This window comes from Carcharhinus amblyrhynchos, chromosome 10 (assembly GCF_965287045.1).
Source record: "Carcharhinus amblyrhynchos chromosome 10, sCarAmb.v2.hapA, whole genome shotgun sequence".
In the NCBI taxonomy this organism is placed as follows: Eukaryota; Metazoa; Chordata; class Chondrichthyes; order Carcharhiniformes; family Carcharhinidae; genus Carcharhinus; species Carcharhinus amblyrhynchos.
In genome coordinates this window covers 48,617,523-48,638,810 of record NC_137333.1, presented here as the reverse complement: position 1 = coordinate 48,638,810, position 21,288 = coordinate 48,617,523, and the positions used below count along the sequence as shown (strand labels likewise).

Genomic DNA, 21,288 nt, shown 5'->3' with positions numbered 1-21,288 from the left:
CTGACCTTGTAACAGAGGAAAGGTCATTGATGAAGCAACTGAAGATGGTTAGGCCTGGGACACTATCCTGAGGGACTCCTGCAGAGATGGCCTGGAGCTGAGATGACCCCCACCCCCCACCGCTACAATCACAATTGTCTTCCTATGTGCCAGATATGACTCATTCAGCAAAGAGTTTGCCCCCGATACCCATTGACTGTAGATTCGCTAGGGCTCCTTGATGCCAAACTCGGTCAAATGCGGCCTTGATGTCAAGGGCTATCACTCTCACCTCACCTCTGGAATTCAGCTCTTTTGTCCATGTTTGAACCAAGGCTGTAATGAGGTCAAGAGCTGAGTTCCTTTGGTGAAACCCAAACTGGGCATCACTGAGCAAGCTATTGCTAGGTAGGTGCTGCTTGATAGCACTATTGATGATCCCTTCCATCACTTTATCGATGATCAAGAATAGACTGGGCAGTATTTGGCCAGGTTGGATTTGTTCTTCTTTTGTGTATGGGAAACAACTGGGCAATTTTCCACATTGTTGGGTAGATGCCAGTGTTGTAACTGTACTGGAAGAGCTTAGCTGGGAGAGCGGCAAATTCTAGAGCACAAATCTTCAGTATTATTGCTGAAATGTTGTCAGAGCCCGTGGAGTGAATTGAATTAGCTGGAGACTGAAATCTAACGTGCTGGTGACCACTGGAGGAGACCGAGATGGATCATCCACTCAGCACTTCTGACTGAAGATTGCAGCAAATGATTCAAACTTATCTTTTGCACTGACGCGCTGTGCTCCTTCATCATTCAGGATGGGATGTTTATGGAATCTCTTCCTCCAGTGAGTTGTTTAATTGCTCATCGCCATTCATGACTGAATGTGGCAGGACTGCAGAACTTAGACCTGATCCGTAGGTTGTGAGATCATCTGTCTACCACGTGCTATTTGTGTGGTTTGGCATGCAAGTGGTCCTGTTTGGTAGCTTCACCAGATTGACACCTCATTTTTAAGTATGCTTGGTGATACTTCTGGCATATCCTCCCACAACTCCATTGAAACAAGTTTGATCCACTGGCTTGGTGGAAATGGTTGAGAGGGGGAAATGCCAGGCCATGAGGAGGTGGATTGTGCTGGAGTACAGTGACATCACGCCACCAGTGGAGACTAATGCCAGAGGGATTATAGGCCATTGGAGCCCCCGGGTGGTCGGGGGCACGCACATTTGGCAGTGCACATCAGACACTACCAACTGAGCACATTGGCTGAGCCCACCAGGCACTAAGTATGTCAGGGGTAGTGCCAAGGGGGTGTGGCCTGTGGGGTGTAGGGCCTGTGTGGGGGCTATGATGAGGGGGCCTCTGCAGGGCAAGTTCATACAAGGGTGGATTGTGAAGGGGGTCATGACGGAGGGAGGGACAAGTCAGGAGTCTCCTAGGGAATCCATCTGGAGAACCCTGATGCCCCAATGCCAGAAATAAAGATGGAGAGGTGTCTCCGATGTCTGTGAGGTGTGGGAGGAAGTCTTCAGTGCACTAGTTGATCTGGATGCCCTAGCACAATGGTGCCCAAGTGCTCTGAGGCTGGTTTCACCAATATGTTTAGTCCCCTGCCCACAGCGTATGCAAAGCACCCAGCTATCCAGAAGAACGGCAGAATGCCAAAAGTCTGCGATCCGGAGCACACGGAAAAGATCAGCATGAATGATTCTCGTTTTCCACCGTTGAATTTGTTTGGGAAAATTCTGCCGATCACCATTAGGTGAAAACTCACTTATTGTCATAGTAGTTTGTCAAAAATCGTAACATTCTAATGCATCATTTTTAATACATTTCCTATTAAATATATTACTTTGGCAGACTATAACCCGATTAACTTTACAAAGTAAAAATTTTTCCTTCTTTTTGCAAAGTAAGCCTTTCTGTTAATTTTGTTAAAATTTCACTTTGATGAAAATAACTATTTGCCAATACTAACAAGTTTAAACTGAGGTTTGACAGAATTTTTGTAGCATGATATTGATTCTGCTAAATGCTGACTAACATGAATTTAACCTCTAATCATTCACACCCACCGAAGTGCAAATGAAATGCATTCTCAGGAAATAAATCTTCCACCTCATTTCAGCTTTTGCATGACTTGCAGCTCCACACTTCCTTTTTTACTTGATGGTGAAACATTTTCTCCCTCTTGTTTCAGCTTGACTTTTTAATTTACAACATTATTATTCGGTAAAGCAATTTTGGTGCTTATTGCCTCAACAATTAATTACTAGACGACCTCACCTTCCCTACCCAACCACCCACCTACCTGCATACCAATTTAAAAATAAATCCAATTTTTATTCTTGGCAAAAGGCAACAGTACAGGATTTAATGATGGTTGATATACTCAATTAAGAATTTTGCAGGGAAGGGAGGAGGGTTAGAAACTCAGTTATGAGCTTTACTTCCTAGATCTTTCTGCCTTACAAGGTGCTCACCTGAATCAGACAGGAGTCTCAAATATACATACAAATTTGGGCCCTACACAATTTGACCCCACAGCATGCTAACCCAGAAAGAAATGTGTGCTCAAGTCACCATCTCTATAGCAGCAACCTGACCAAAGCAACTGGGCAGCAAGGTGTCACAATGATTGCACTGCTGCCTCACAGCGCCAGAGACCCGGGTTCAATTCTAGCCTTGGGTATCTGTGTGAAGTTTGCAAATTCTCTCTGTGTTTATGTGGGTTTCCTCCAGGTGCTCTGGTTTCCTCCCGTAGATCAAAGATGAGCGAATTCAGTGGATTTGCCGTGCTAAATTGTTCCTTAAGTGTCCAAAGATGTGTAGGTTAGATGGATTAGCCATGGTAAATTTATACGATGGGGTGAGAGCCTGGGTAAGATACTCTGTCAGAGAGTCAGTGCAGACTTGATGGGCTGAATGGTCTCTTCTCCACTATAGGGAATTCTGTGAACAGAGAAGCTCTGTAAGATACATTTAGAACTTCCCTTTGTGAGCCAGGAAAAACGGGGGAAGAAGCTGCAGGTCTGGCCTTCCCAGACTTCAATGCACTGTTCTGAGAATCCCCCACCCCACACTTGATGCAGCTTCCAGGTTGTCAGACTTTCTGCCACTCAATTTCTGTTTGATTTGGTTGGGAAGTGAATCAACAGCATGTAATGAGGCCGTTAAGATCGGAGGAACATCCTGCTGTTACTGCCAGACTAGCTATTTGGTTAGCAGCTGTCCAACCTGGAAGTTGAACTTCATCCCATAACAAGAAAGACATATTTGTGTGAAGTTTGGTGTCTATGGGAGATCAGAATTACACAGTAGACATCTTAAGCGTTAGTTTGGCACTGAGGAATGTCAGTGCAGGGAACGCTCATGATGTGTACAAATTAAATGTGAACTGTGGACCATCATGGATCCTCAGGGTACATGAGACAACACATATTGAAATTGTGTATCCTTTCAATAATCAAGTTGCAGAGGAGCAGAAGGTAAGACATTTCAGGATAATATTCCCCAGCACATGGTCAGCACAGAAACAAAACTGAAAAGTTCAAAGTAGACAGTAATGTAGAAACTATTGGGTGTTTACCAAAGCATACAACAGGGGAAAGGAGGATTCACAGGCAGGGTGGATATCTGAGTTGCCAGGCTAGTTGCTGTGAATTGGAATGAAATCAACTTGGGATGAATGGTTAAGAAATACTTAGCGTAGAAATAATTAATTAGTTTGAGAAGCCGCCACAGAGCTATAGTTTTGCAGACAAATACACATAAAGTTTATAGCAGTGCCTTTCTGGATGACTTCAGCAATATGGAGGAGTACACTTAGCACATCAAACCACTGGCATAATTATTATGGGAATTTGCCGCACTGCTTCTGCCCTGCTGAATTGCATTTCCAGTTCCATTAGGTAAGAATGATGTTTTTTGCTTAGTAACACAGTGAAAAATTGCAACTGCTCTTTGTATTGTTGTATGGCTTTTTGATCTTGATCTCTTTTGCATGTTATATTAATCATTCGAAATGTTATACTTATGCACACACAACAGAACAGAACTGCTTTTCCACCACCTATTTCCCTGCTCCACCCCACCCCCAACAGCCCTCCCTGGCTGACCTCCATCCAACCACAGATATCAAGTGCTTCCAGACATTTATTTTAGATTTCTGTGAAAGTTGAGTGGCCAACCAGCACTAGATTGATGTCATGCCTATTTTTCCTTATATGGGTAGTATTGTGATCAGCCCTCCGTTATGGATCCACTCCAATGTATATTCCAACTCTTTCATGACACTACTGTGTTCTTCACGTACCTCAAGCCACTTTGAGAATCTCCTCACCCATTCCCCCCCCCCCCGGGCCCTGCCCAACAAATCCAGCTTTCATTGAATAACAGATTTCAGGAGTTAATCTGCCAGCAGCTTCAGTTCTTTGAAGGGAGTATTTTTTATGTAAGTGAGTGACTTCAAATGATGATACATGTAGGAAAAGTATGTGTAGAAATACTTAAAGCTCATGGGAAGGGAGGAAGAAAGATGTTGAACTGAGTCTAGTGAGAAATGTGTTTTCGATTTGATAACAATCCCTGTGCTAACATCAGGAACTGAATTGTTAAGCATCTGCAGCTTCCTAATAGTAATTTGTATTATTTGATACTGATTGTACAGCTTGTGAATGTAACTGTTAACATTTAGAAATGTTAACAGAATTAAAGCAATTTTTTGCATGTCTTAAAGTTCAATAATATTGCATTTTGGTTAGTGTTCATTGTTCAGTTTTCTGGTCCTTAGAACCATGGACTGAATCCCCTGTTTGCATTATAAAAGATATTTAGAGTTTCAGAGCACATCAGAAATTTTCACCAATTTGTTCAAGTGCAGCAGGATAATGTAAATTTGATATCCTATCTAAAGACGCCAGAAACAAATTTCTGAAGCAGCTGTCATGCTCTCATGATGTTTCCAGCAGCTGCTTTCATTTCATCTTAATTTTCCACAATTCTTCCACCTAAACCACCGGCAGGATCTTGACCCTGAGTACTATAGTAGTGTATGTTTGTTGATACCACAAAAGATTATATTGAATTGGTTTGCTGCTGAAGTCTAGTCACAGTCATAACATCATATCCGTAGTTAGCAAGGTATGTAAGACTGCTACAGAAATTTATTTGATAGATTTCAAATGATGCAGTTAGCGGGAACTTACTGAATGATGTAAGCAGTAGCATTAAAAATAAGTGATGGCCAAACTGTGAATAAAGTTTCAGTAGAAAAATTGGGTGTCATTTAGTGGAGGGTATAGGGTCTTGCCTGCCAGTTGTACGAATAACATTCAAAATTAGCAATTCATTGGTTCTTAGCATCAAAGGAACCCTACAGTGCAGAAAGAGGCCATTTGGCCCATCAAGTCTGCATCGACCACAATCTCACCCAGGCCCTACCCCCATATCCCTACACATTTACCTGCTAATACTTCTAACCTACGCATCTCAGGACACTAAGGGGAAATTTTAGCATGGCCAATCAACCTAACCCACACATCTTTGAACTGTGGGAGTAAACCGGAGCACCTGGAGGAAACCCACGCAGACACGAGGAGAATGTGCAAACTCCACACAGAGAGTGACCCAAGCCGGGAATTGACCAGGCACCTGGAGCTGTGAAGCAGCAGTGCTAACCGCTGTGCTACCTTGCCGCCCTTGGGTTCTTGGGTCGCTTAGTTCTAATTAAAGCAAGTGGGTTCTCTTATTTAACATGCATGTTGCCTTATGTCGTATCTCCACCAATCATTTTTAGGTATCTTACTGCTGCTCCTAGCATATTCTCTTACATCTCTTACTGTATCTGGGTTAGCACTTTGGTTTGATGATAATGGCAGAGTGAAGGATTTGCTGGACTGTGAAGTTACAGACTGTGGAATACCATTCTGTTACTGATGGCCCAGTGTTCATTAATGATGGCCAGTTTTTAGCTGCTACGCCTGTTCTGAACCTACCCATTTAGCATGATGGTGTGCCACAAAACACAATTCAATGACGGCCCACTTTGCAGAGTTTCAGTCTCACCTTCTGAGATTCCATTCACTTGGAGTTCTGAATATGCACACTGACATAAACTTAGAAACACAATTTCAGCTCTTTGGCTGAATCAGACAGAACATTGCTGCTTTGTTCCAACAGCCTGCAATACAGAGTCACCAACCCTCAGTGGCTGCCTTAAGTCTTCAGGGTTTTTCATGAGCCCTCTTAAATTAACAAACTCGTACAGCATCAATAACGGCCCACCTTGTAGGGTTTCAATCTTGTCGCCTGAGAGTCCTATCCTCTGGATTCCCTAAATGCCCAAACACCAACTTAAGGCACAACTTAAGATATTCAGCCATGTCTTGTAGAACCTTACTGTTCCAAAGGAGTAAATTTACTTTTGCATACTTTTTGGTACTTTTATTCCGACCAAAAAACCCAGCTGAAATTAAATCCAATTCATGGTCCCCACCAGAGGGACAAACAAAATCCAAGCTGACAGGGTGAGGCATTGCATCCTATCTTGGGCTTGACCTGATGCTTCATCTGAACCAAAAGGCCAAGATGACTTTTAAATATTGTATCAGGTAAAGCTTTCGTTTAACCTCATTGGCTGCCCTAATCCTCTACTCTGCCCTAGCCTGGGCAAACCATCATCACAGGCATTTGCATTCCCCAAATACATCAGGCTATTTTTGTCATCTGCATAATAATGGTTTCACCACCGCCAGGAGTACTTTGACCCAATGGCCTGCTTCACTTGAAGTCTGCTCCCCGCAGTCCTTTTTCTGATGGAGCCTGTCTTTCTGCACCTCTCTTTTAACTGAACTTTATTGGGACCTGTTTTTGATCCCTGTTTTTGTCACATACCTGGCACTTCCATTTGGGACTTCTCCCTGTTCCCCTCCCCTGTTCAGAAGTTTACCCTGTCCCATTCCCCTTGCCCCTTATCGGGAATACTTGCTGGTTATGGTGCTCCGCACATAACCATTTAATTCCCGGTCCTGAGTTTTTCTGTAGCTATGTCACAGTAATACCGACTACATCTGATGCACCCCAATTCATGTGGAACGTTTTGTAAATCAGGGCTACTGGAATAATTGGAGTTTAATTTTTAGGAAATGTATTTAAATACTTTCAGGTTTCAATGTCTTTGTAAATAACAGAGAAATAGTTGATCAGCTTTCTCGCCGTCATAATGTGCCTAGTAGTTTTTAAGCCACAGGTATGACTGCTCTGAAATCCATCCTGGGAATCCTTTGTAACAGTGGAGAAAAAGACAGAGGGAAATGCACATAGTTTCATCTATAATTAATTTAGAAAAACAAATTGAGAAATGGAGAGATGATAAAACCCATTAACAATATCAAAGCTCGTCAGCAGGACATCAAATCCTTTATTTACTGCCTTTGAATGATTCTAATGTTGCTGATTCTACTTTGTAAATTATTCTAAACATGTAAATTTTCTGGCTACAGATAATTTGGCTAATACTCATATATCTATTTTAAAATGTCTTTTTTGTTGAATACTCTCTGATCGTACTGTTTCAGCTCAATTTGAAGAAAAAAATGGCTCTATTTAATATTGCATATACCCTCTCTGTGATCTCTCTCTAAGCTACCACTCTAGACTGTAAAGCATGAATTTCACTAATCTTTCCTTAGCTTTAAAAATTCACATCTTTTAGCTGTTACATTCAGGTTGTGTTAAATGAAATGCATAATGCAGATCCATAGAAATCACAACTCTCCTGGAGTGACTGCAGTATGAGCAATACCTCTTTGCACATTTTTACAGTCCTCTAAGCTAACTTAATATCCAGTGGATTAATGATATTATCAGTCCGATACTGTAGCAAGTATCATGGGGCCTCAATATCTTGGCGATGTCTCTGGATTATTTGCATGCTAACAGGCAAATTAGTTACCTGGTAAGTTTTTTGAACCATGAAAGGTGCTTGATTGAAAGTAAATTAATTAAAATGTTTGCACTAGTAAGTTCACATTGTTCCACATGAAATTCTATTAAACTTAACAGAACAAAATCACTTGACTTTATGCTTCTATGGTACCCATTTCTTGAATGCAACTGAGCCTTTGGCTCAGTGTAATAGAATAATACAGCAAAGACAAAAACCATTTAGCCCATCAAGTATGAGTTTGTTCTTTTGAAGAGCAATCCAATTATTATCACTTTTCTGCCCTTCATATTCCTACAATTTTTTTTATCTTTCAAATACATATACAGTTTTATTTTGGAAGCCACTATTGGATCTACACCCATTGCCCTGTCGAATTGTGCATTCCAAATAATAACCATTCATTGATTAGGAAAAAAAAACTTTTTCTTATGTTACATTTTTTCTGGCAATCGCCTTAAATCTGTGCTCTCTTGCTATTGACCCTTCAGCAATTGAATACAGTTTTCCTTCATCTATCTAAAACCTTCTTGATTTTTAAACACCTCTGCCATACATCATCTTAACCTTCTCTACTGTAAGGAGAATAACCACAGCTTCTTACATCTATAATTCTGTAATTCCTTATCTCTGGAGCCATTCAAGTAAATCTCTTCTGTATCTCTGACAAAGACTTCATGTCATGCCTAAAGTGTTGTGCCCAGAAAAGGACACAGTGGGTTGAATTCATATTTTATGTAGTTTTGTATAACTTCCCTGGCTTTTGTATTCTGTGCCTCTTTATAAAGGTCAAGATTACATACGCTATATTAATTGCCTTTTTACCCTGCCTTGCCATCTTAAAAAGCAGGACGGTGGCACAGTTGTTAACACTGATGCCTCATAGTGCCAGGAATTCAGGATCGATTCCCTGCATGGGTCACTGTCTGTGTGGAGTTTGCACATCCTCCTCATGTCTGTGTAGGTTTCCTCCCACAGTCCAAAGATGTGCGGGTTAGGTTGCTTGACCATGCTAAATTGCCCCTTAATGTCAGGGGGACTAGCAGGGTAAATGATGTGGGGCTACAGGGATAGGGGCTGGGTGGGATTGTGGTCAGTGCAGACTCAATGAGCTGAATGGCCTCCTTCTGCACTGTAAGGATTCTATGAAAATGGTATTTGCAGAAACTCCCCTCAGAGTTTCTGTTCCTATGACAATCTTACTTTGGACTTATGCGAGGCACCTGAACCATTCGTTAGTAGAGCATTTTAAAAAGAAGTAATTATTACAACAAGAGACAATGGGGGAATTCTCTGGCTTCCCCACAGCATGTTTCTCGTGCCGGGGAGGCAGTGCGCTGTTCGCGATGACAGGTTTCTTGGCCCCACCGCTCTAAATGGGATTTCCCATTGACTGCACCCTATGCCACTGGGAAACCCATGGGCAGGGGTGAGCCATAGGCAGGACAACAGGATCTCATCAGTGTGAACAGCCAGGGAATTCTGGCCACAATGTGTTATGATTTGTCTAAAGTCTTGCATGCATATCTTTCCTACCTGGTTTACATTGCAGGAAGAGATTCTTTAGACTGTGAAGGAAATGTTTGCATTATATCAGCATTTACACTTCCTTAGGGTGATCAAAGTACTCTTACAGTCATTAAACTTCAGCAGATTTCTCCAGCTGTGCACACCAGCGAGATTCTCTGATCCCACTGCAATGAACGGAGGTTTGGCTAAGCACCAAATTCTTCATTCTCACGGGCAGCAGCGGCTGGACGTGAATGGCCAGAGAATTCTGGCCAATGTGTTAAGAAATATAGTTAATGTTATATTAGAAAACACGGCAGCCAGTTTGAAATCATCATAGAAATCATAGAAACCCTATAGTTCAGAATGAGGCCATTCGGCCCATCGATTCTGCACCGATCACAATCCCACCCAGGCCCTACCCCCATATCTGTACATATTTTACCCACTAATCCTCTAAACTATGCATCTACGGTCAATTTAGCATGGCCAATCAACCTAACCCACACATCTTTGGACTGTGGGAGGAAACCCATGCCGACACAAGGAGAAAATGCAAACTCCACACAGACAGTGATTCCCAAGCCGGGAATCGAACCCAGGTCCCTGGAGCTGTGAAGCAGCAGTGCTAACCACTGTGCTACCATGCTGCCCTTTTTTAAATTCTCCCACCCAGCCCACCATCCTAAACCCTCCCTCAACAACCAAGAAATTGCACACAAGAAAATCCCCAAAACAGCATGATCTTATGCTGTTTTGCCTTTGTTGGTCAGAAATGCCATCCAACATACAGTGAGAACACTCAACACAGTAAATAGGGCTACAGGATCTCTCACGCTTAACTGAACAGAAATTTAGGTTCATACCTTATCTGGAAGGTGGCAGCTTCAACACAGCGGCATTCCCTAACACAACACTGAACTGTCAGCCTAGATTATATGTTCAAGTCTGCTGGGGAATTGAACCTACGACCTTCCAACTCATTGAGATTCTAGGGACTGAGCCAAGCTGACTCGTAATGCATTAAGATGTTTTTATAACTATCTTGGCTTCTTCTTCTCATTTTGTTTTATTTTACAATCTTTAAATATCTTCCAACTCCCATTGACTGCAGGTATTGACATAATTTTATTGTCTGACAATAGTTATGCAGATGATTAATTTTGAATTATCTTACAAAGGTAATGAATATTTTGGTTTTTCAATGTTTTATTGCCTCATTTTAGTATCATTTCTAACGCACTCTTTTATTTACTATATTCATCAGATTGTGGATGGAAAGCTCTGGTTTCAATTGGACTGCGGTAGTGGGCCTGGCATTGTGGGGATTTCTGGCAGAACAGTGAATGATGGGAACTGGCACACTGTCTTTCTGGATCTCAACAAGAATTTCACAAGCCTCGCACTTGATGACAGCTACGTGGAGCGTCGATGGGCTCCTTTCAACTTTCATATCCTCAGTATTGATAGCTCCATCTATTTTGGTGCCCAGGTGCCAGCTGCTCGTGGCCTGTCAAGCCAAAAGAGTGCACAAGTCCTTGGTGGGTTTCAAGGATGCCTGGACTCAGTTGTCCTCAATGGCAATCAGTTGCCACTCCAAAACAAGCGCAGCCATTTTGCTGAAGTCGTTGGGCTGACGGAACTGAAACTCGGCTGTGTCTTGTACCCTGACACCTGTGCAAGAGAGCGGTGCCAGAATGGAGGGAGTTGTATTAGCCAGCCATCTGGTGGTAAGTTCTGGTATTGCAGCTTCACATTTTCTACTAGATGGTGCATGAAATAATAACACATAAAATATCCCATGAATATTGGCATCCAAGTAAAATAATGAATGCTGATTCTGTGTGTGCTGGTAAACTTGTCTTTCTTAAAAATGTGTTGGAGAGCGGTTTAGTGAGCAGAGACTACAAAAGCCACATCTTACATTCAGTACAATAATGTAATACAGAAATAATCCTAATAAATTGGTTCACTAAAGTGCAAATTAAATCATTGCATTTTTGAAAAGGTTTCAATTACAATTCTTTAATTTTCTTTTTTAGCAAAACTAAAAATGCTGTTCTGTTGCTCATTTATGCTGTGAAATGTGTATTATCCAGGTCTGAAAAATGGTAAAAATAATGGAAATTACGTTTGTTAGATAGTGCTTACATTATTGCAGCTTTAACCTTAGGGAAATAGCACTGCCATGCATCTTCAAAATGTTCATGTGACAAAACATAATCCAAATTAAGTTTTACTCTCCTAGCCCCTCTGTGTGTTGCTCTGGAAGCTCTTAGACTCATTCCCAATTCATTCTGGATTATCTGACCTCGGCAGGACGATATAAGAGTGCTACATTTCGCCTCAATATCCCAGAGCTCAAAGAAGAAAAAGATTCAAGGATTTTTTCCCTCATTGCCAAGCAGTTCTCCTGCCGGAATGTGTGCATGTGCTTGTGTGAGATAAGAACAGGATCAGTCTCAGCCATGGTACTCCTCACATTTGAAGAGCTTGCTGATAGTCACTGTCAGTACTCACACATCAATGAAAGATAAGCAAGGTAACAGGAAGTGGCTAGACTAAGGCGATTCAAGCCTTCCGGTGGGGGGAGAAAATAGGTAAAAAGGAGAGGAACCTGTTGACTTACTTGAGACAATCTTTACAAAGCGCACGCTGTGTTAAAAGTTCTGTAATATTTCAAGTGAAATCATTGACAAACAACTATAGCCTCTTTTATGTTTTTGGACACATCAATTCCTTTTTTACAAATTACTTTTATCCCTGGAAATATATATGTTATCCCATGAAATTGCCTGGGTGGAGTTGTTAGAGGCCCACACAGATCTTCCTCATTCCCCTTATCTGTTAAATTTTACTGAATAAAGAATTCAAACATGGTTGATTCCTAAGTACTCTTTGGAGTGTCCTAACAAACTGCTCAGTTGTAACAAACTGCTAGGAAGGATAAAACTGGAGTGAGTGTAGCATGTTGCCACAGTGGTTAGCATTGCTGCCTCTCATTGGCAGAGGCCTGTGTTTGATTCTGGCCTTGGGTGACTGTGGAGAGTTTGTACATTTTCCATGTATATGTGCGGGTTTCCTCCGGGTGCTCTGGTTTCTTCCCACAGTCCAAAGATGTACAGGTTAGGTGAATTGGCCATGCTAAGCTGTTTCTTAGTATCTCAGATGGGTTTTTGATAAGAGAGGGGATTAAGGGTTATGGGGAGAGGGCCGGAAAGTGGAACTGAGCAGCGACAGATCAGCCATGATCTTATTGAATGGCGGGGCAGGCTCGAAGGGCTAGATGGCCTACTCCTGCTCCTATTTCTTATGTTCTTATGAATTAGCTATGGTAAATGTGTAGTGTTAAGGGGATAGTGCAAGGCAGTGGGCCTGAGTAAGATGCTTTTTTGGAGAGTTGGTGCATACGCAAATGGCCTCCTCCTGCACTGTTAGGATTCTGTGGACCTAGGCAATGGATTAGGACACAAATGAAAATGCATCTGACCCAGCCAACCCTGCAAAATCCTCCTCCAGTCTAGGGGACTGATATCAAGGTTGTAGGAACTGTCCTATTGACTAGTCAGGTAAAAGTCACTATGGACATGACAAGATTCTTCCATCATCATTCCTGGCAATGGCCATCAGGTCAAATACACCCACAATGGTGCCATGGTAATGAGTTGGAGGGATGGTCCTTAGAGTCTCCAACATTAACCCCTAGGTGTCTGTTGGTTGAGAGTCAAAAATAGGCAAGAAATATGCTTTCGTCTCTCTACTGATGAATCCATATTCCTTAACGTTGAACATTAAGGACAGAAATAGCTCAGAATCTACACTCGTTTAGGGACTTCAGTATCCGTCATCAAGAGTGATTGAATATAAAAGTAGGGAGGTCTTGCTGCAGCTGTATAGGGCATTGGTGAGGCCGCAGCTGGAGTACTGTGTGCAGTTTTGGGCGCCGCACCTGCGCAAGGATATTTTGGCCTTGGAGGGAGTGCAGAGGAGGTTTACTAGGCTGATACCGGAGTTGAGGGGGTTGAGCTATGAGGAGAAGCTGAATAAACTAGGCTTGTACTCGTTAGAGTTTAGAAGAATGAGGGGAGATCTCATTGAGACATATAAGATGATGAATGGGATGGATAGGATAGAGGTGGAGAGACTCTTCCCGCTCAGAAAGGACAGTAGGATTAGGGGGCACAGCCTCAAGATAAAGGGGGGGCGGTTTAGAACGGAGTTGAGGAGGAACTTCTTCACTCAAAGGGTGGTGAATCTCTGGAATTCTCTGCCCGTTGAAGTGGTGGAGGCTGCCTCGCTAAATATTTTTAAGAAGCGGGTTGATGGGTTTTTGATAAGAGAGGGGATTAAGGGTTATGGGGAGAGGGCGGGAAAGTGGAACTGAGCCACGACAGATCAGCCATGATCTTATTGAATGGCGGGGCAGGCTCGAAGGGCCAGATGGCCTACTCCTGCTCCTATTTCTTATGTTCTTATGTTCTTATGTCAATAGCATCACCACTGACTGCTGCAGGCTCTGTGTCAAAGAATGTAGCTGTCAGACTAGGGTTGTGAAATTAGGTGGAAGAACCATTACAACTTATGAACAGTGGCTTAGTCTGCACTAACCTGCATTTGCCATAATCTGCATGCAGATGCACAATTTGACTTCTGCAAAACAACTTGGCATCCAATCTCAATCCCAGTATGAACACAAGCTGAATTCCAGATGTGATTGAAAGTGACTCCCCTTAACATCAAGGCTACATTTTACCAAGTATGACACTAAAAGCTCAAGAAAAAGCTATGAGGATTAGGCAGAAAATTCTCTGCTGTCTGATGTCATACACTGTAATAGGAAAATAGTAATGGTTGCTGGAGGCCAATCATTTCAGCCCCAGGACATTTCTACCGATGTTCTTCAGGGCAGTGTTCCTCAGATCAACCTTAAAAGGAAGGAAGTGTATTATTTCATAGTGATATATTGGGAGATGTGGATGTACAAATGGGTCTGGGCATCCTTGCACACTAGTCAATGAAAGTGGAGAGGCAGATGCAGCAAGCAATTAGGAATACAAATGGTATATTGTCCTTCACTGCAAGAGAATTTGAAGTAGGGATGTCTTACTGCAGTTAGACAAGACCTTGGTGAGATCACACTTGGAGTACTGTGTGTAGTTTTAGTCTCCCTAACTAAGAAAGGATATACTTGCCATAGAGGTTCGCCAGGCTGATAGCAGGGTCGGCAAGACTGTCCGAGAAGAGAGATTTGTTCAACTTAGCCTGTATTTGAGGTGACAATCACGAGGGGTCACGGGCTTAAGGTGAGAGGGGCGAGGTTTAACTCAGATTTCAGAGGGACATTTTTTTACACAGAGGGTGGTGGGGGCCTGGAATGCACTGCCAAGTAGGGTGGTGGAGGCGGACACGCTGGGATCGTTTAAGACTTACCTGGATAGTCACATGAGCAGACTGGGAATGGAGGGATACAAACGAATGGTCTAGTTGGACCAATGAGCAGCACAGGCTTGGAGGGCCAAAGGGCCTGTTTCCTGTGCTGTACTATCCTTTGTTCTTTGCACCTTTAAGAACTGATTAGCTGTAAAGACTCATGTTCTAATTAGTATTCTGTAAACTGTGTGTGCCTTTATGTGCTCTGTTTGTGACCAGAACTCTCCACTCACCTGACAAAGGGGCAAACCCTGAAAGCTAATATGTTTACTATCAAATCAACTTGTTGGACTTTAACCTGGTGTTGTGAGACTTCTTACTGTGTTTACCCCAGTCCAACGCTGGCATCTCCACATCATGGGTATCCTCGAACCAAATGCAGAGTCTCAGATACAGGGTAGACCATTTAGGACTGATGTGAGGAACATATCTTCGCTCAAAATGGAATCCTCTACCACAAAAGGTTGTGGAGGCCAAGTCATTGAATTGAACTCAAGAACGAGAGAGTTTTTAAAAAGATTTTAATGGTATCAAGAGGTATGAGCAGAAAGCAGGAACATGGCATTGTTATTGAGGGTCAACCATGATTATGCTCAGTAGTTGAGCAGGGCTGAATGAAACAGTTTATGTCATTTGCAGCAAGCCTTACACTATATCTAGGCTTGTGCTGATAAAATAGTAAGTAACATTCATGCCACGCAAGTGACAGACAATTATTATCTTCAACAAGAAAGAACATAACCATCTCCTCTTGACATCCATTAGCATTACCATTGCCAAGACCCTGCCATCAATATCCTGGGCATTGCTATTGACTAAAAATTCAACTGGGCAAGCCACATAAACACTATGGTTACTAAAATATGTCAATAACTGGGTATTCTGCAGCAAGTTATTTACTGCATGTCTCTCAAAATCCTCTCTGTCACCTACAAGGCACAAGTCACAAATGTGATGGAATGCATGCCATTTGCTGGGATGGGTGATACTGTAATAATAGTAATGAAACATGACACCATCCAGACCAAATTAGTCCCCTTGATCAGCACCTCAGCCACTAGTCTAAATATCCAACCCTCTGCCCTGGCTGTAGCCTGGATTATCTGTAAGATGCACTGCTGCAATTCATCGGGGTCTATTTGCCATCTGTATAACTTAAAAATTACCTTGTTGTATGTTTTTTCAGTTTTAATTGGCTCCACTATCGTTGAGCTGGGATGGTTTATTAGTAGAACAGATGTTATTTTGTTGGTACACAGGTTGACCACTTGAAGGGATTTTTTTTTGGAATAACCTTTTTGATGGAGGATTTTTTTCGGTATGGTATGTTTGATTAAGATTAGGTTTTTAAAAGCTTATTTGATTTAATGTACATTTCAAAGGCAGCCTGATCTCTGCTCTTAGTGGATACTGGCGAATGGGAGCCTATGAGAGGCATCAGCGGATATGAAAGGGCACAGAAGGGGGATGAGAGGGCATGGGGAATATGAGGGCATAGAGAGGGTATGGGGGATATGAGGAGCATATGAGGGGTGTGGAGAGGGCATGGAGGAAATGAGAGGCATGGGGAATATGAAGGGCATAGAGGATGCATGGGGATATGAGGGGCATGAAGGGGGCGTGGGGCATTTGGGGTGGATGAGAAGTAGTGATCCGAGGACTTGACATTCATCCTTAATACTGGCCGATGTCCCGGTATTTGGAGGCAGGTGTTCCAGGCTGCCAATCTGGCTATACGCGTGCCTCTAAAGGAGACAGGTCTGTGGGCTCCAGGAGTTCTCCAACTTGACCTTTCCACCTTCTCCATGAATGTTTTGTGAAGTACGTTGGAATTCACTTGATTGGTCAGGTTATTTTGTCTCTATATTCTCCTGCATTTGCAATCTCAGCAGCATTGTCAGGAGAGAGACTCTTTACTGGAAAGAAGAGAGAATTCAAAGAAAAACTCACTGCACCCTCTGCTCATCACAGGTGCCTACAAGTAGCTAGTTTGCAAGTTAATGGCAGCATCCAGTGAACAAGTTACTGTACATATTGTAGAGGTGTCTGTGGGAGAAGAAATGAAGCAATAATTTAACATGAATCATCCTCGGAATGGCAAAGCTAAATGTTGAATTTTCCTGCTTTGCTGTTTCCTTGCACGAGGCAAAGTTTTGTGTGATGTGAAGTCTTAAGTGGAATATACTGAAATCTATGCTGTTCTGCATCAACAGGTTATCAGTGCAACTGTCTGCCACAGTTTACAGGCAACCAATGTGAAACTGAAGTCACGTCCTGCTTCCCAAACCCTTGTCAGAATGGGGGCTCCTGCAGTCCAGTAGGCAGTGATTTTACCTGTGACTGCAAAGAAGGATTTGTGGGTTTGATGTGAGTTGGTGTATAACCTCCTTTATGTATACAATTCTGTGCCAGTGTTAACTTATTGAGTTGCCAGTTTAAAGCACGTTTTAGTTTCCACAAGTGTTTGGAATCAGTTGAAAGTTGGTAGCTGCAATTGGCAAATTGTTACAAAAATATATAAATACGTATTAAACATTTAAAAGAAAAAGCACAGCAGTAAATTTGATTTGCAAAAATGGCAAGTTGCTGCACATTATTCAGGAAGAATTGAGATGCCAGAAGGATGCTAAAAGCACAAAAAAGATTAGAGTTACATGTTGGTTGTATTTTTACAGGAGTCGGGTATCCTTAAAACTCCACCAAGGGATCATTGTGCACTAAATCATTTTTGTGAAAAATGGTAGATGGTGAAAAATATCACTGAAAGAATAAACAAAGATCTAATAGTGGGACATGAATTTTTATCTGTCTTTAAATAATAAAAAATCGAAGGAACATTCTGCAAAACACTATGTATTATGGTTAGATGCATTGGCCATGCCAAATTCTCCCTCAGTGTACCCGAACAGGCGCCGGAGTGTGGTAACTGGGGGATTTTCACAGTAGCGCCTTTGCAGTTTTAATATAAGCCTACTTGTGACAGTAATAAATAAACTTTAATTTTATATTATTAGACCATTATGATTGTTTGAAACAAGATTTGATTTGGTTTTCAGTTAAAACTGACCACTACATTAAAAATAAAACACCAACAAGAACAATCACTTGTGAACCTCAGTATTTTAATGAAATAGAGAACAGATTTCAAGTGCAAATAATTAGAAGCATATTTATTTTTCTTGTAGGTGTGAAGAAGACATTGATGAATGTAACATAGAAGAGTGCCAAAATGGAGGAACATGCTTAAATACCTTGGGTTCATTTCAGTGCAACTGTACATCAGGATATATTGGACTGTACTGTGATCTTAGGCCTGTAGTTGTGCCCAATATACAACCTGGACATCCCTATATTGGAAAAGAGGAACTCATTGGAATAGCTGTGGTTTTACTAGTTTTAATGATACTGGTGATACTTTTCGCAATTTTCCGAAAGAAGGTCTTCAAGAAGCATACACGTAACAATATGACTCTCGTGCAGGATCCTGCAACTGCAGCACTGCTTAATAAACCTAATGGCATTCAGTTCAAAGGTACTCGGAATAATGGTGATAGTCGTAAGATTTTTCAAGAAACTGGAGGTCCTCCCCAAGTGCCAGTTAGGCCAATGGCGTACACACCATGCTTCCATAGTGACTCAAGGAACAATTTAGACAAAATTGATGGAATGGGAGTAGAACACCAAGAAATGAGCACCTTCCACCCTGATTCTCCTCGACTACTGACTACACGTAGAGGTGTTGTTGTGTGCAGTGTGGCCCCAAATCTCCCCACAGTTACTCGATCTGTTTCTGACTGTGATTCGTTGAGAAAAAATACCTGGGATACAGACAGAGATGGTAATGAATGTTATCTTGTCTTTGTTTTGAGATGATGAGAATATCCTGTCTTTGTTGTAACTGTTTTTCCTTCTGTTTCCTACCCTTTTGTATCTATCCTACCCTGCTAGCTCATTTCCAGGCATCCTTCTTCAATTAGGGGAAATATGCAAATTAATTAAAGGTATCTATGGCTCTGACGTCACTATTGTTCTGTGACCCCGTCAGCTAGGGTCAGGTAAGATTAAAGGTGTCAGTTCTTTAAGCAGAGGTGATGTACTTAATGAAAATGAACTTTGGTAATTGCACACATTAGCTTTTCAGCTTTAGCTGCAGATGTAAAATAAGGACTTTTAAAACAACAAATGTGACCTAATGGGTGGAATTTTCCCCTCCTGCCCATCACAGCAATCATAGCAGGCAGGACAAGACCATGCAAAGGTCCGTTGACTTTGGGCATGATTTTCCAGTCCTGGGACAAGTGCAGCTGGAAAATCACACCCATTACCTTTATCATAATAAGTCATAAATGTAAGTCGAATCAATTTAGCCGATTTGAAATATGTGCACTGAAAATGTTAGTGGATGGTCCCTGTTCTATCTCTGAATTTATAAGAGGTCAGAGTTCATAGGTTTATTTAAGTAATAAGTGCAATAAGTGCAGCCATGCCCACATTTCAATGATTGTGCCTGCCCTCACACCTGGTGGCTGGACTGGGGACACAATATTTAAAAAATTGGAGATTAGTATCTTTGGTTCTTATGAATTGAAATACACAAAGTCTGATGTTGTGTACAATTTATTCACCCTAATGACATAACAATTCACTCTCATGTTTCATAATTCAAATTCTGCATTACATGATAATAAAAGAAGTTAAAATGCAACCCTATAAAGCAAATTTAAATTGCTCCATGTCAGTAAGTTAAGATACAAAGATAAATTCCTCCTGTAATGAACTCTTTATCTAATGAACAAATGAGGTTGGTACACCTTCTTTATCTTGTCCATAATTTTGCTCTTGTTACCTAGAATTGCTACTTTAATTCTAAACAGGTCTTTGATTCTGTACCATGCCACAAACAAACCCTCCATTACAAAGACAATATTTACTCAGATATTTCTTTTTTGCAATACTAACATTTGTCCTTGCATCCATTATCAGTGATTGCAGCTGTCTGAAACTTAAGCATCACAATGCAAGATGCATATTTATAATTGAGTTCCCTAATTGTTATTAAGTATGATACATTAAGTGACCTGGACCTAGTATCCTTTACTTGAATTATTTTCAAAATGATCATTGAATATACTGTAAAAAGAATGAGTCAAGTATTGTGGGATTGGCTGTATCTTTCCAAAGCATTCCTTTTTTTTTTGTTGCCTAATTCTGGAGCCCCGTCAGTTGGACATGATTTCAAATCTCTTTTCAGTTCATTGGGTTTCCCAGTTCATTGGCATTCAAGGATCTTTTTCCACTGAGGGAGATATGTGCAGATTCTGGGGTCTGAAATGCTGAAAGCCTGCACTGTTGCGAGAAAGTTCCAAGTAGTGGGAGCCCTCTCATGAGCAAGTGAAGAGGAGAAACCAAGAAAGTCTATTACAGGAAAGAGGCCCAGAGTGTGTGTTGCTGGTACCTCACCTGTAAGCCCTAAATCATTTTATGTTATTTCTTTTCAGAACTTTATCCTCATCCCTTTTGTATCACATATTAGTCTCTATCCCAGTAGCTACATGTGGTTCATTTCTCCCCCCATTCCTTTCCCACCTTGCTTGTTCCATTTGCTGCTTCTTTCTCTGGGCTGTTCCCACTCCAACGTGAGCTTAGACAGGCAAAAGCGTGCCAAATGTGGACCCTGCCACCTTCTTGCATCTACACCCATTAAATGTAGGGCAGGATGGCTCATTGGCAGCGTTTCCATTCCAAAGCCAACTGAGGCCCTTGTGGACAATTAATGCACACTTGTTTTCATCTGCCACTCTTAGTGTTCAACCAGCAGCAAGTAGGGAACCTACTATTCACGGACCCTGAAAAGAAAAGCCTTGCCATATTTGCTTATGGACTCCTAGGCTAGCGGGGGTGGGGAGGTTGTCCCTTGTTCAACTATTCAAAGGCACACAGCGCCTGAGTCAACGGAGGGAGAGGGAGATGCGGCTGAAAACCACATCTTGTCTTTTCTTTCAAACTCTCTCACCCCTCCTGTGACCCCATTTTACCCTCATTCAGCTGTGGCCTCGGGTTGCTTGATGATCCTGCTCATGGGTTTATTGTTAGCAACTTGGGAGGTTGTAGGGGGCAGATTTACACTCATAGGGCCCATAATCTTGGAGAAGGCCATCTGCTGCCCAATTCAATGCCTAATTGGCATTAATACATTGGGTCTTTAACTAAAGGGGGGCTCTGTTCGACCCTACTGCCAACAAGTAAGACCCCCATTACCTGGATTAGCAAAATTTATCAGATAAAACCCTGCTCCTGTTTGTTCTTAAATGGGTGCCTTTCAGTACTAAAATTGCAAAGTAGCTTTTCAATCGCTCTGCCATTGGTGGGTTTGTTTTCAACTGCCTAGACCCTAAACTCTGAAATTCACTGCCTAAACCTGTCTG

The 21,288-nt window shown here is 41.9% G+C and overlaps 1 protein-coding gene across 8 annotated transcripts in view; it reads left to right on the top strand.

Moving 5' to 3' along the window:
* The window catches only part of LOC145348921 (protocadherin Fat 3-like), a 567,559-nt gene that overhangs the window by 532,650 nt on the left and 13,621 nt on the right, over positions 1-21,288 (top strand). For all 8 annotated transcript variants that reach the window (XM_080197003.1, XM_080197010.1, XM_080197006.1 and 5 more), the window contains 3 exons: positions 10,701-11,163; positions 17,077-17,230; positions 18,049-18,701. In XM_080197003.1, the coding sequence (XP_080053129.1) occupies positions 10,701-11,163; positions 17,077-17,230; positions 18,049-18,701 (1,270 nt within the window). The remainder of the gene's footprint in view (positions 1-10,700; positions 11,164-17,076; positions 17,231-18,048; positions 18,702-21,288) is intronic.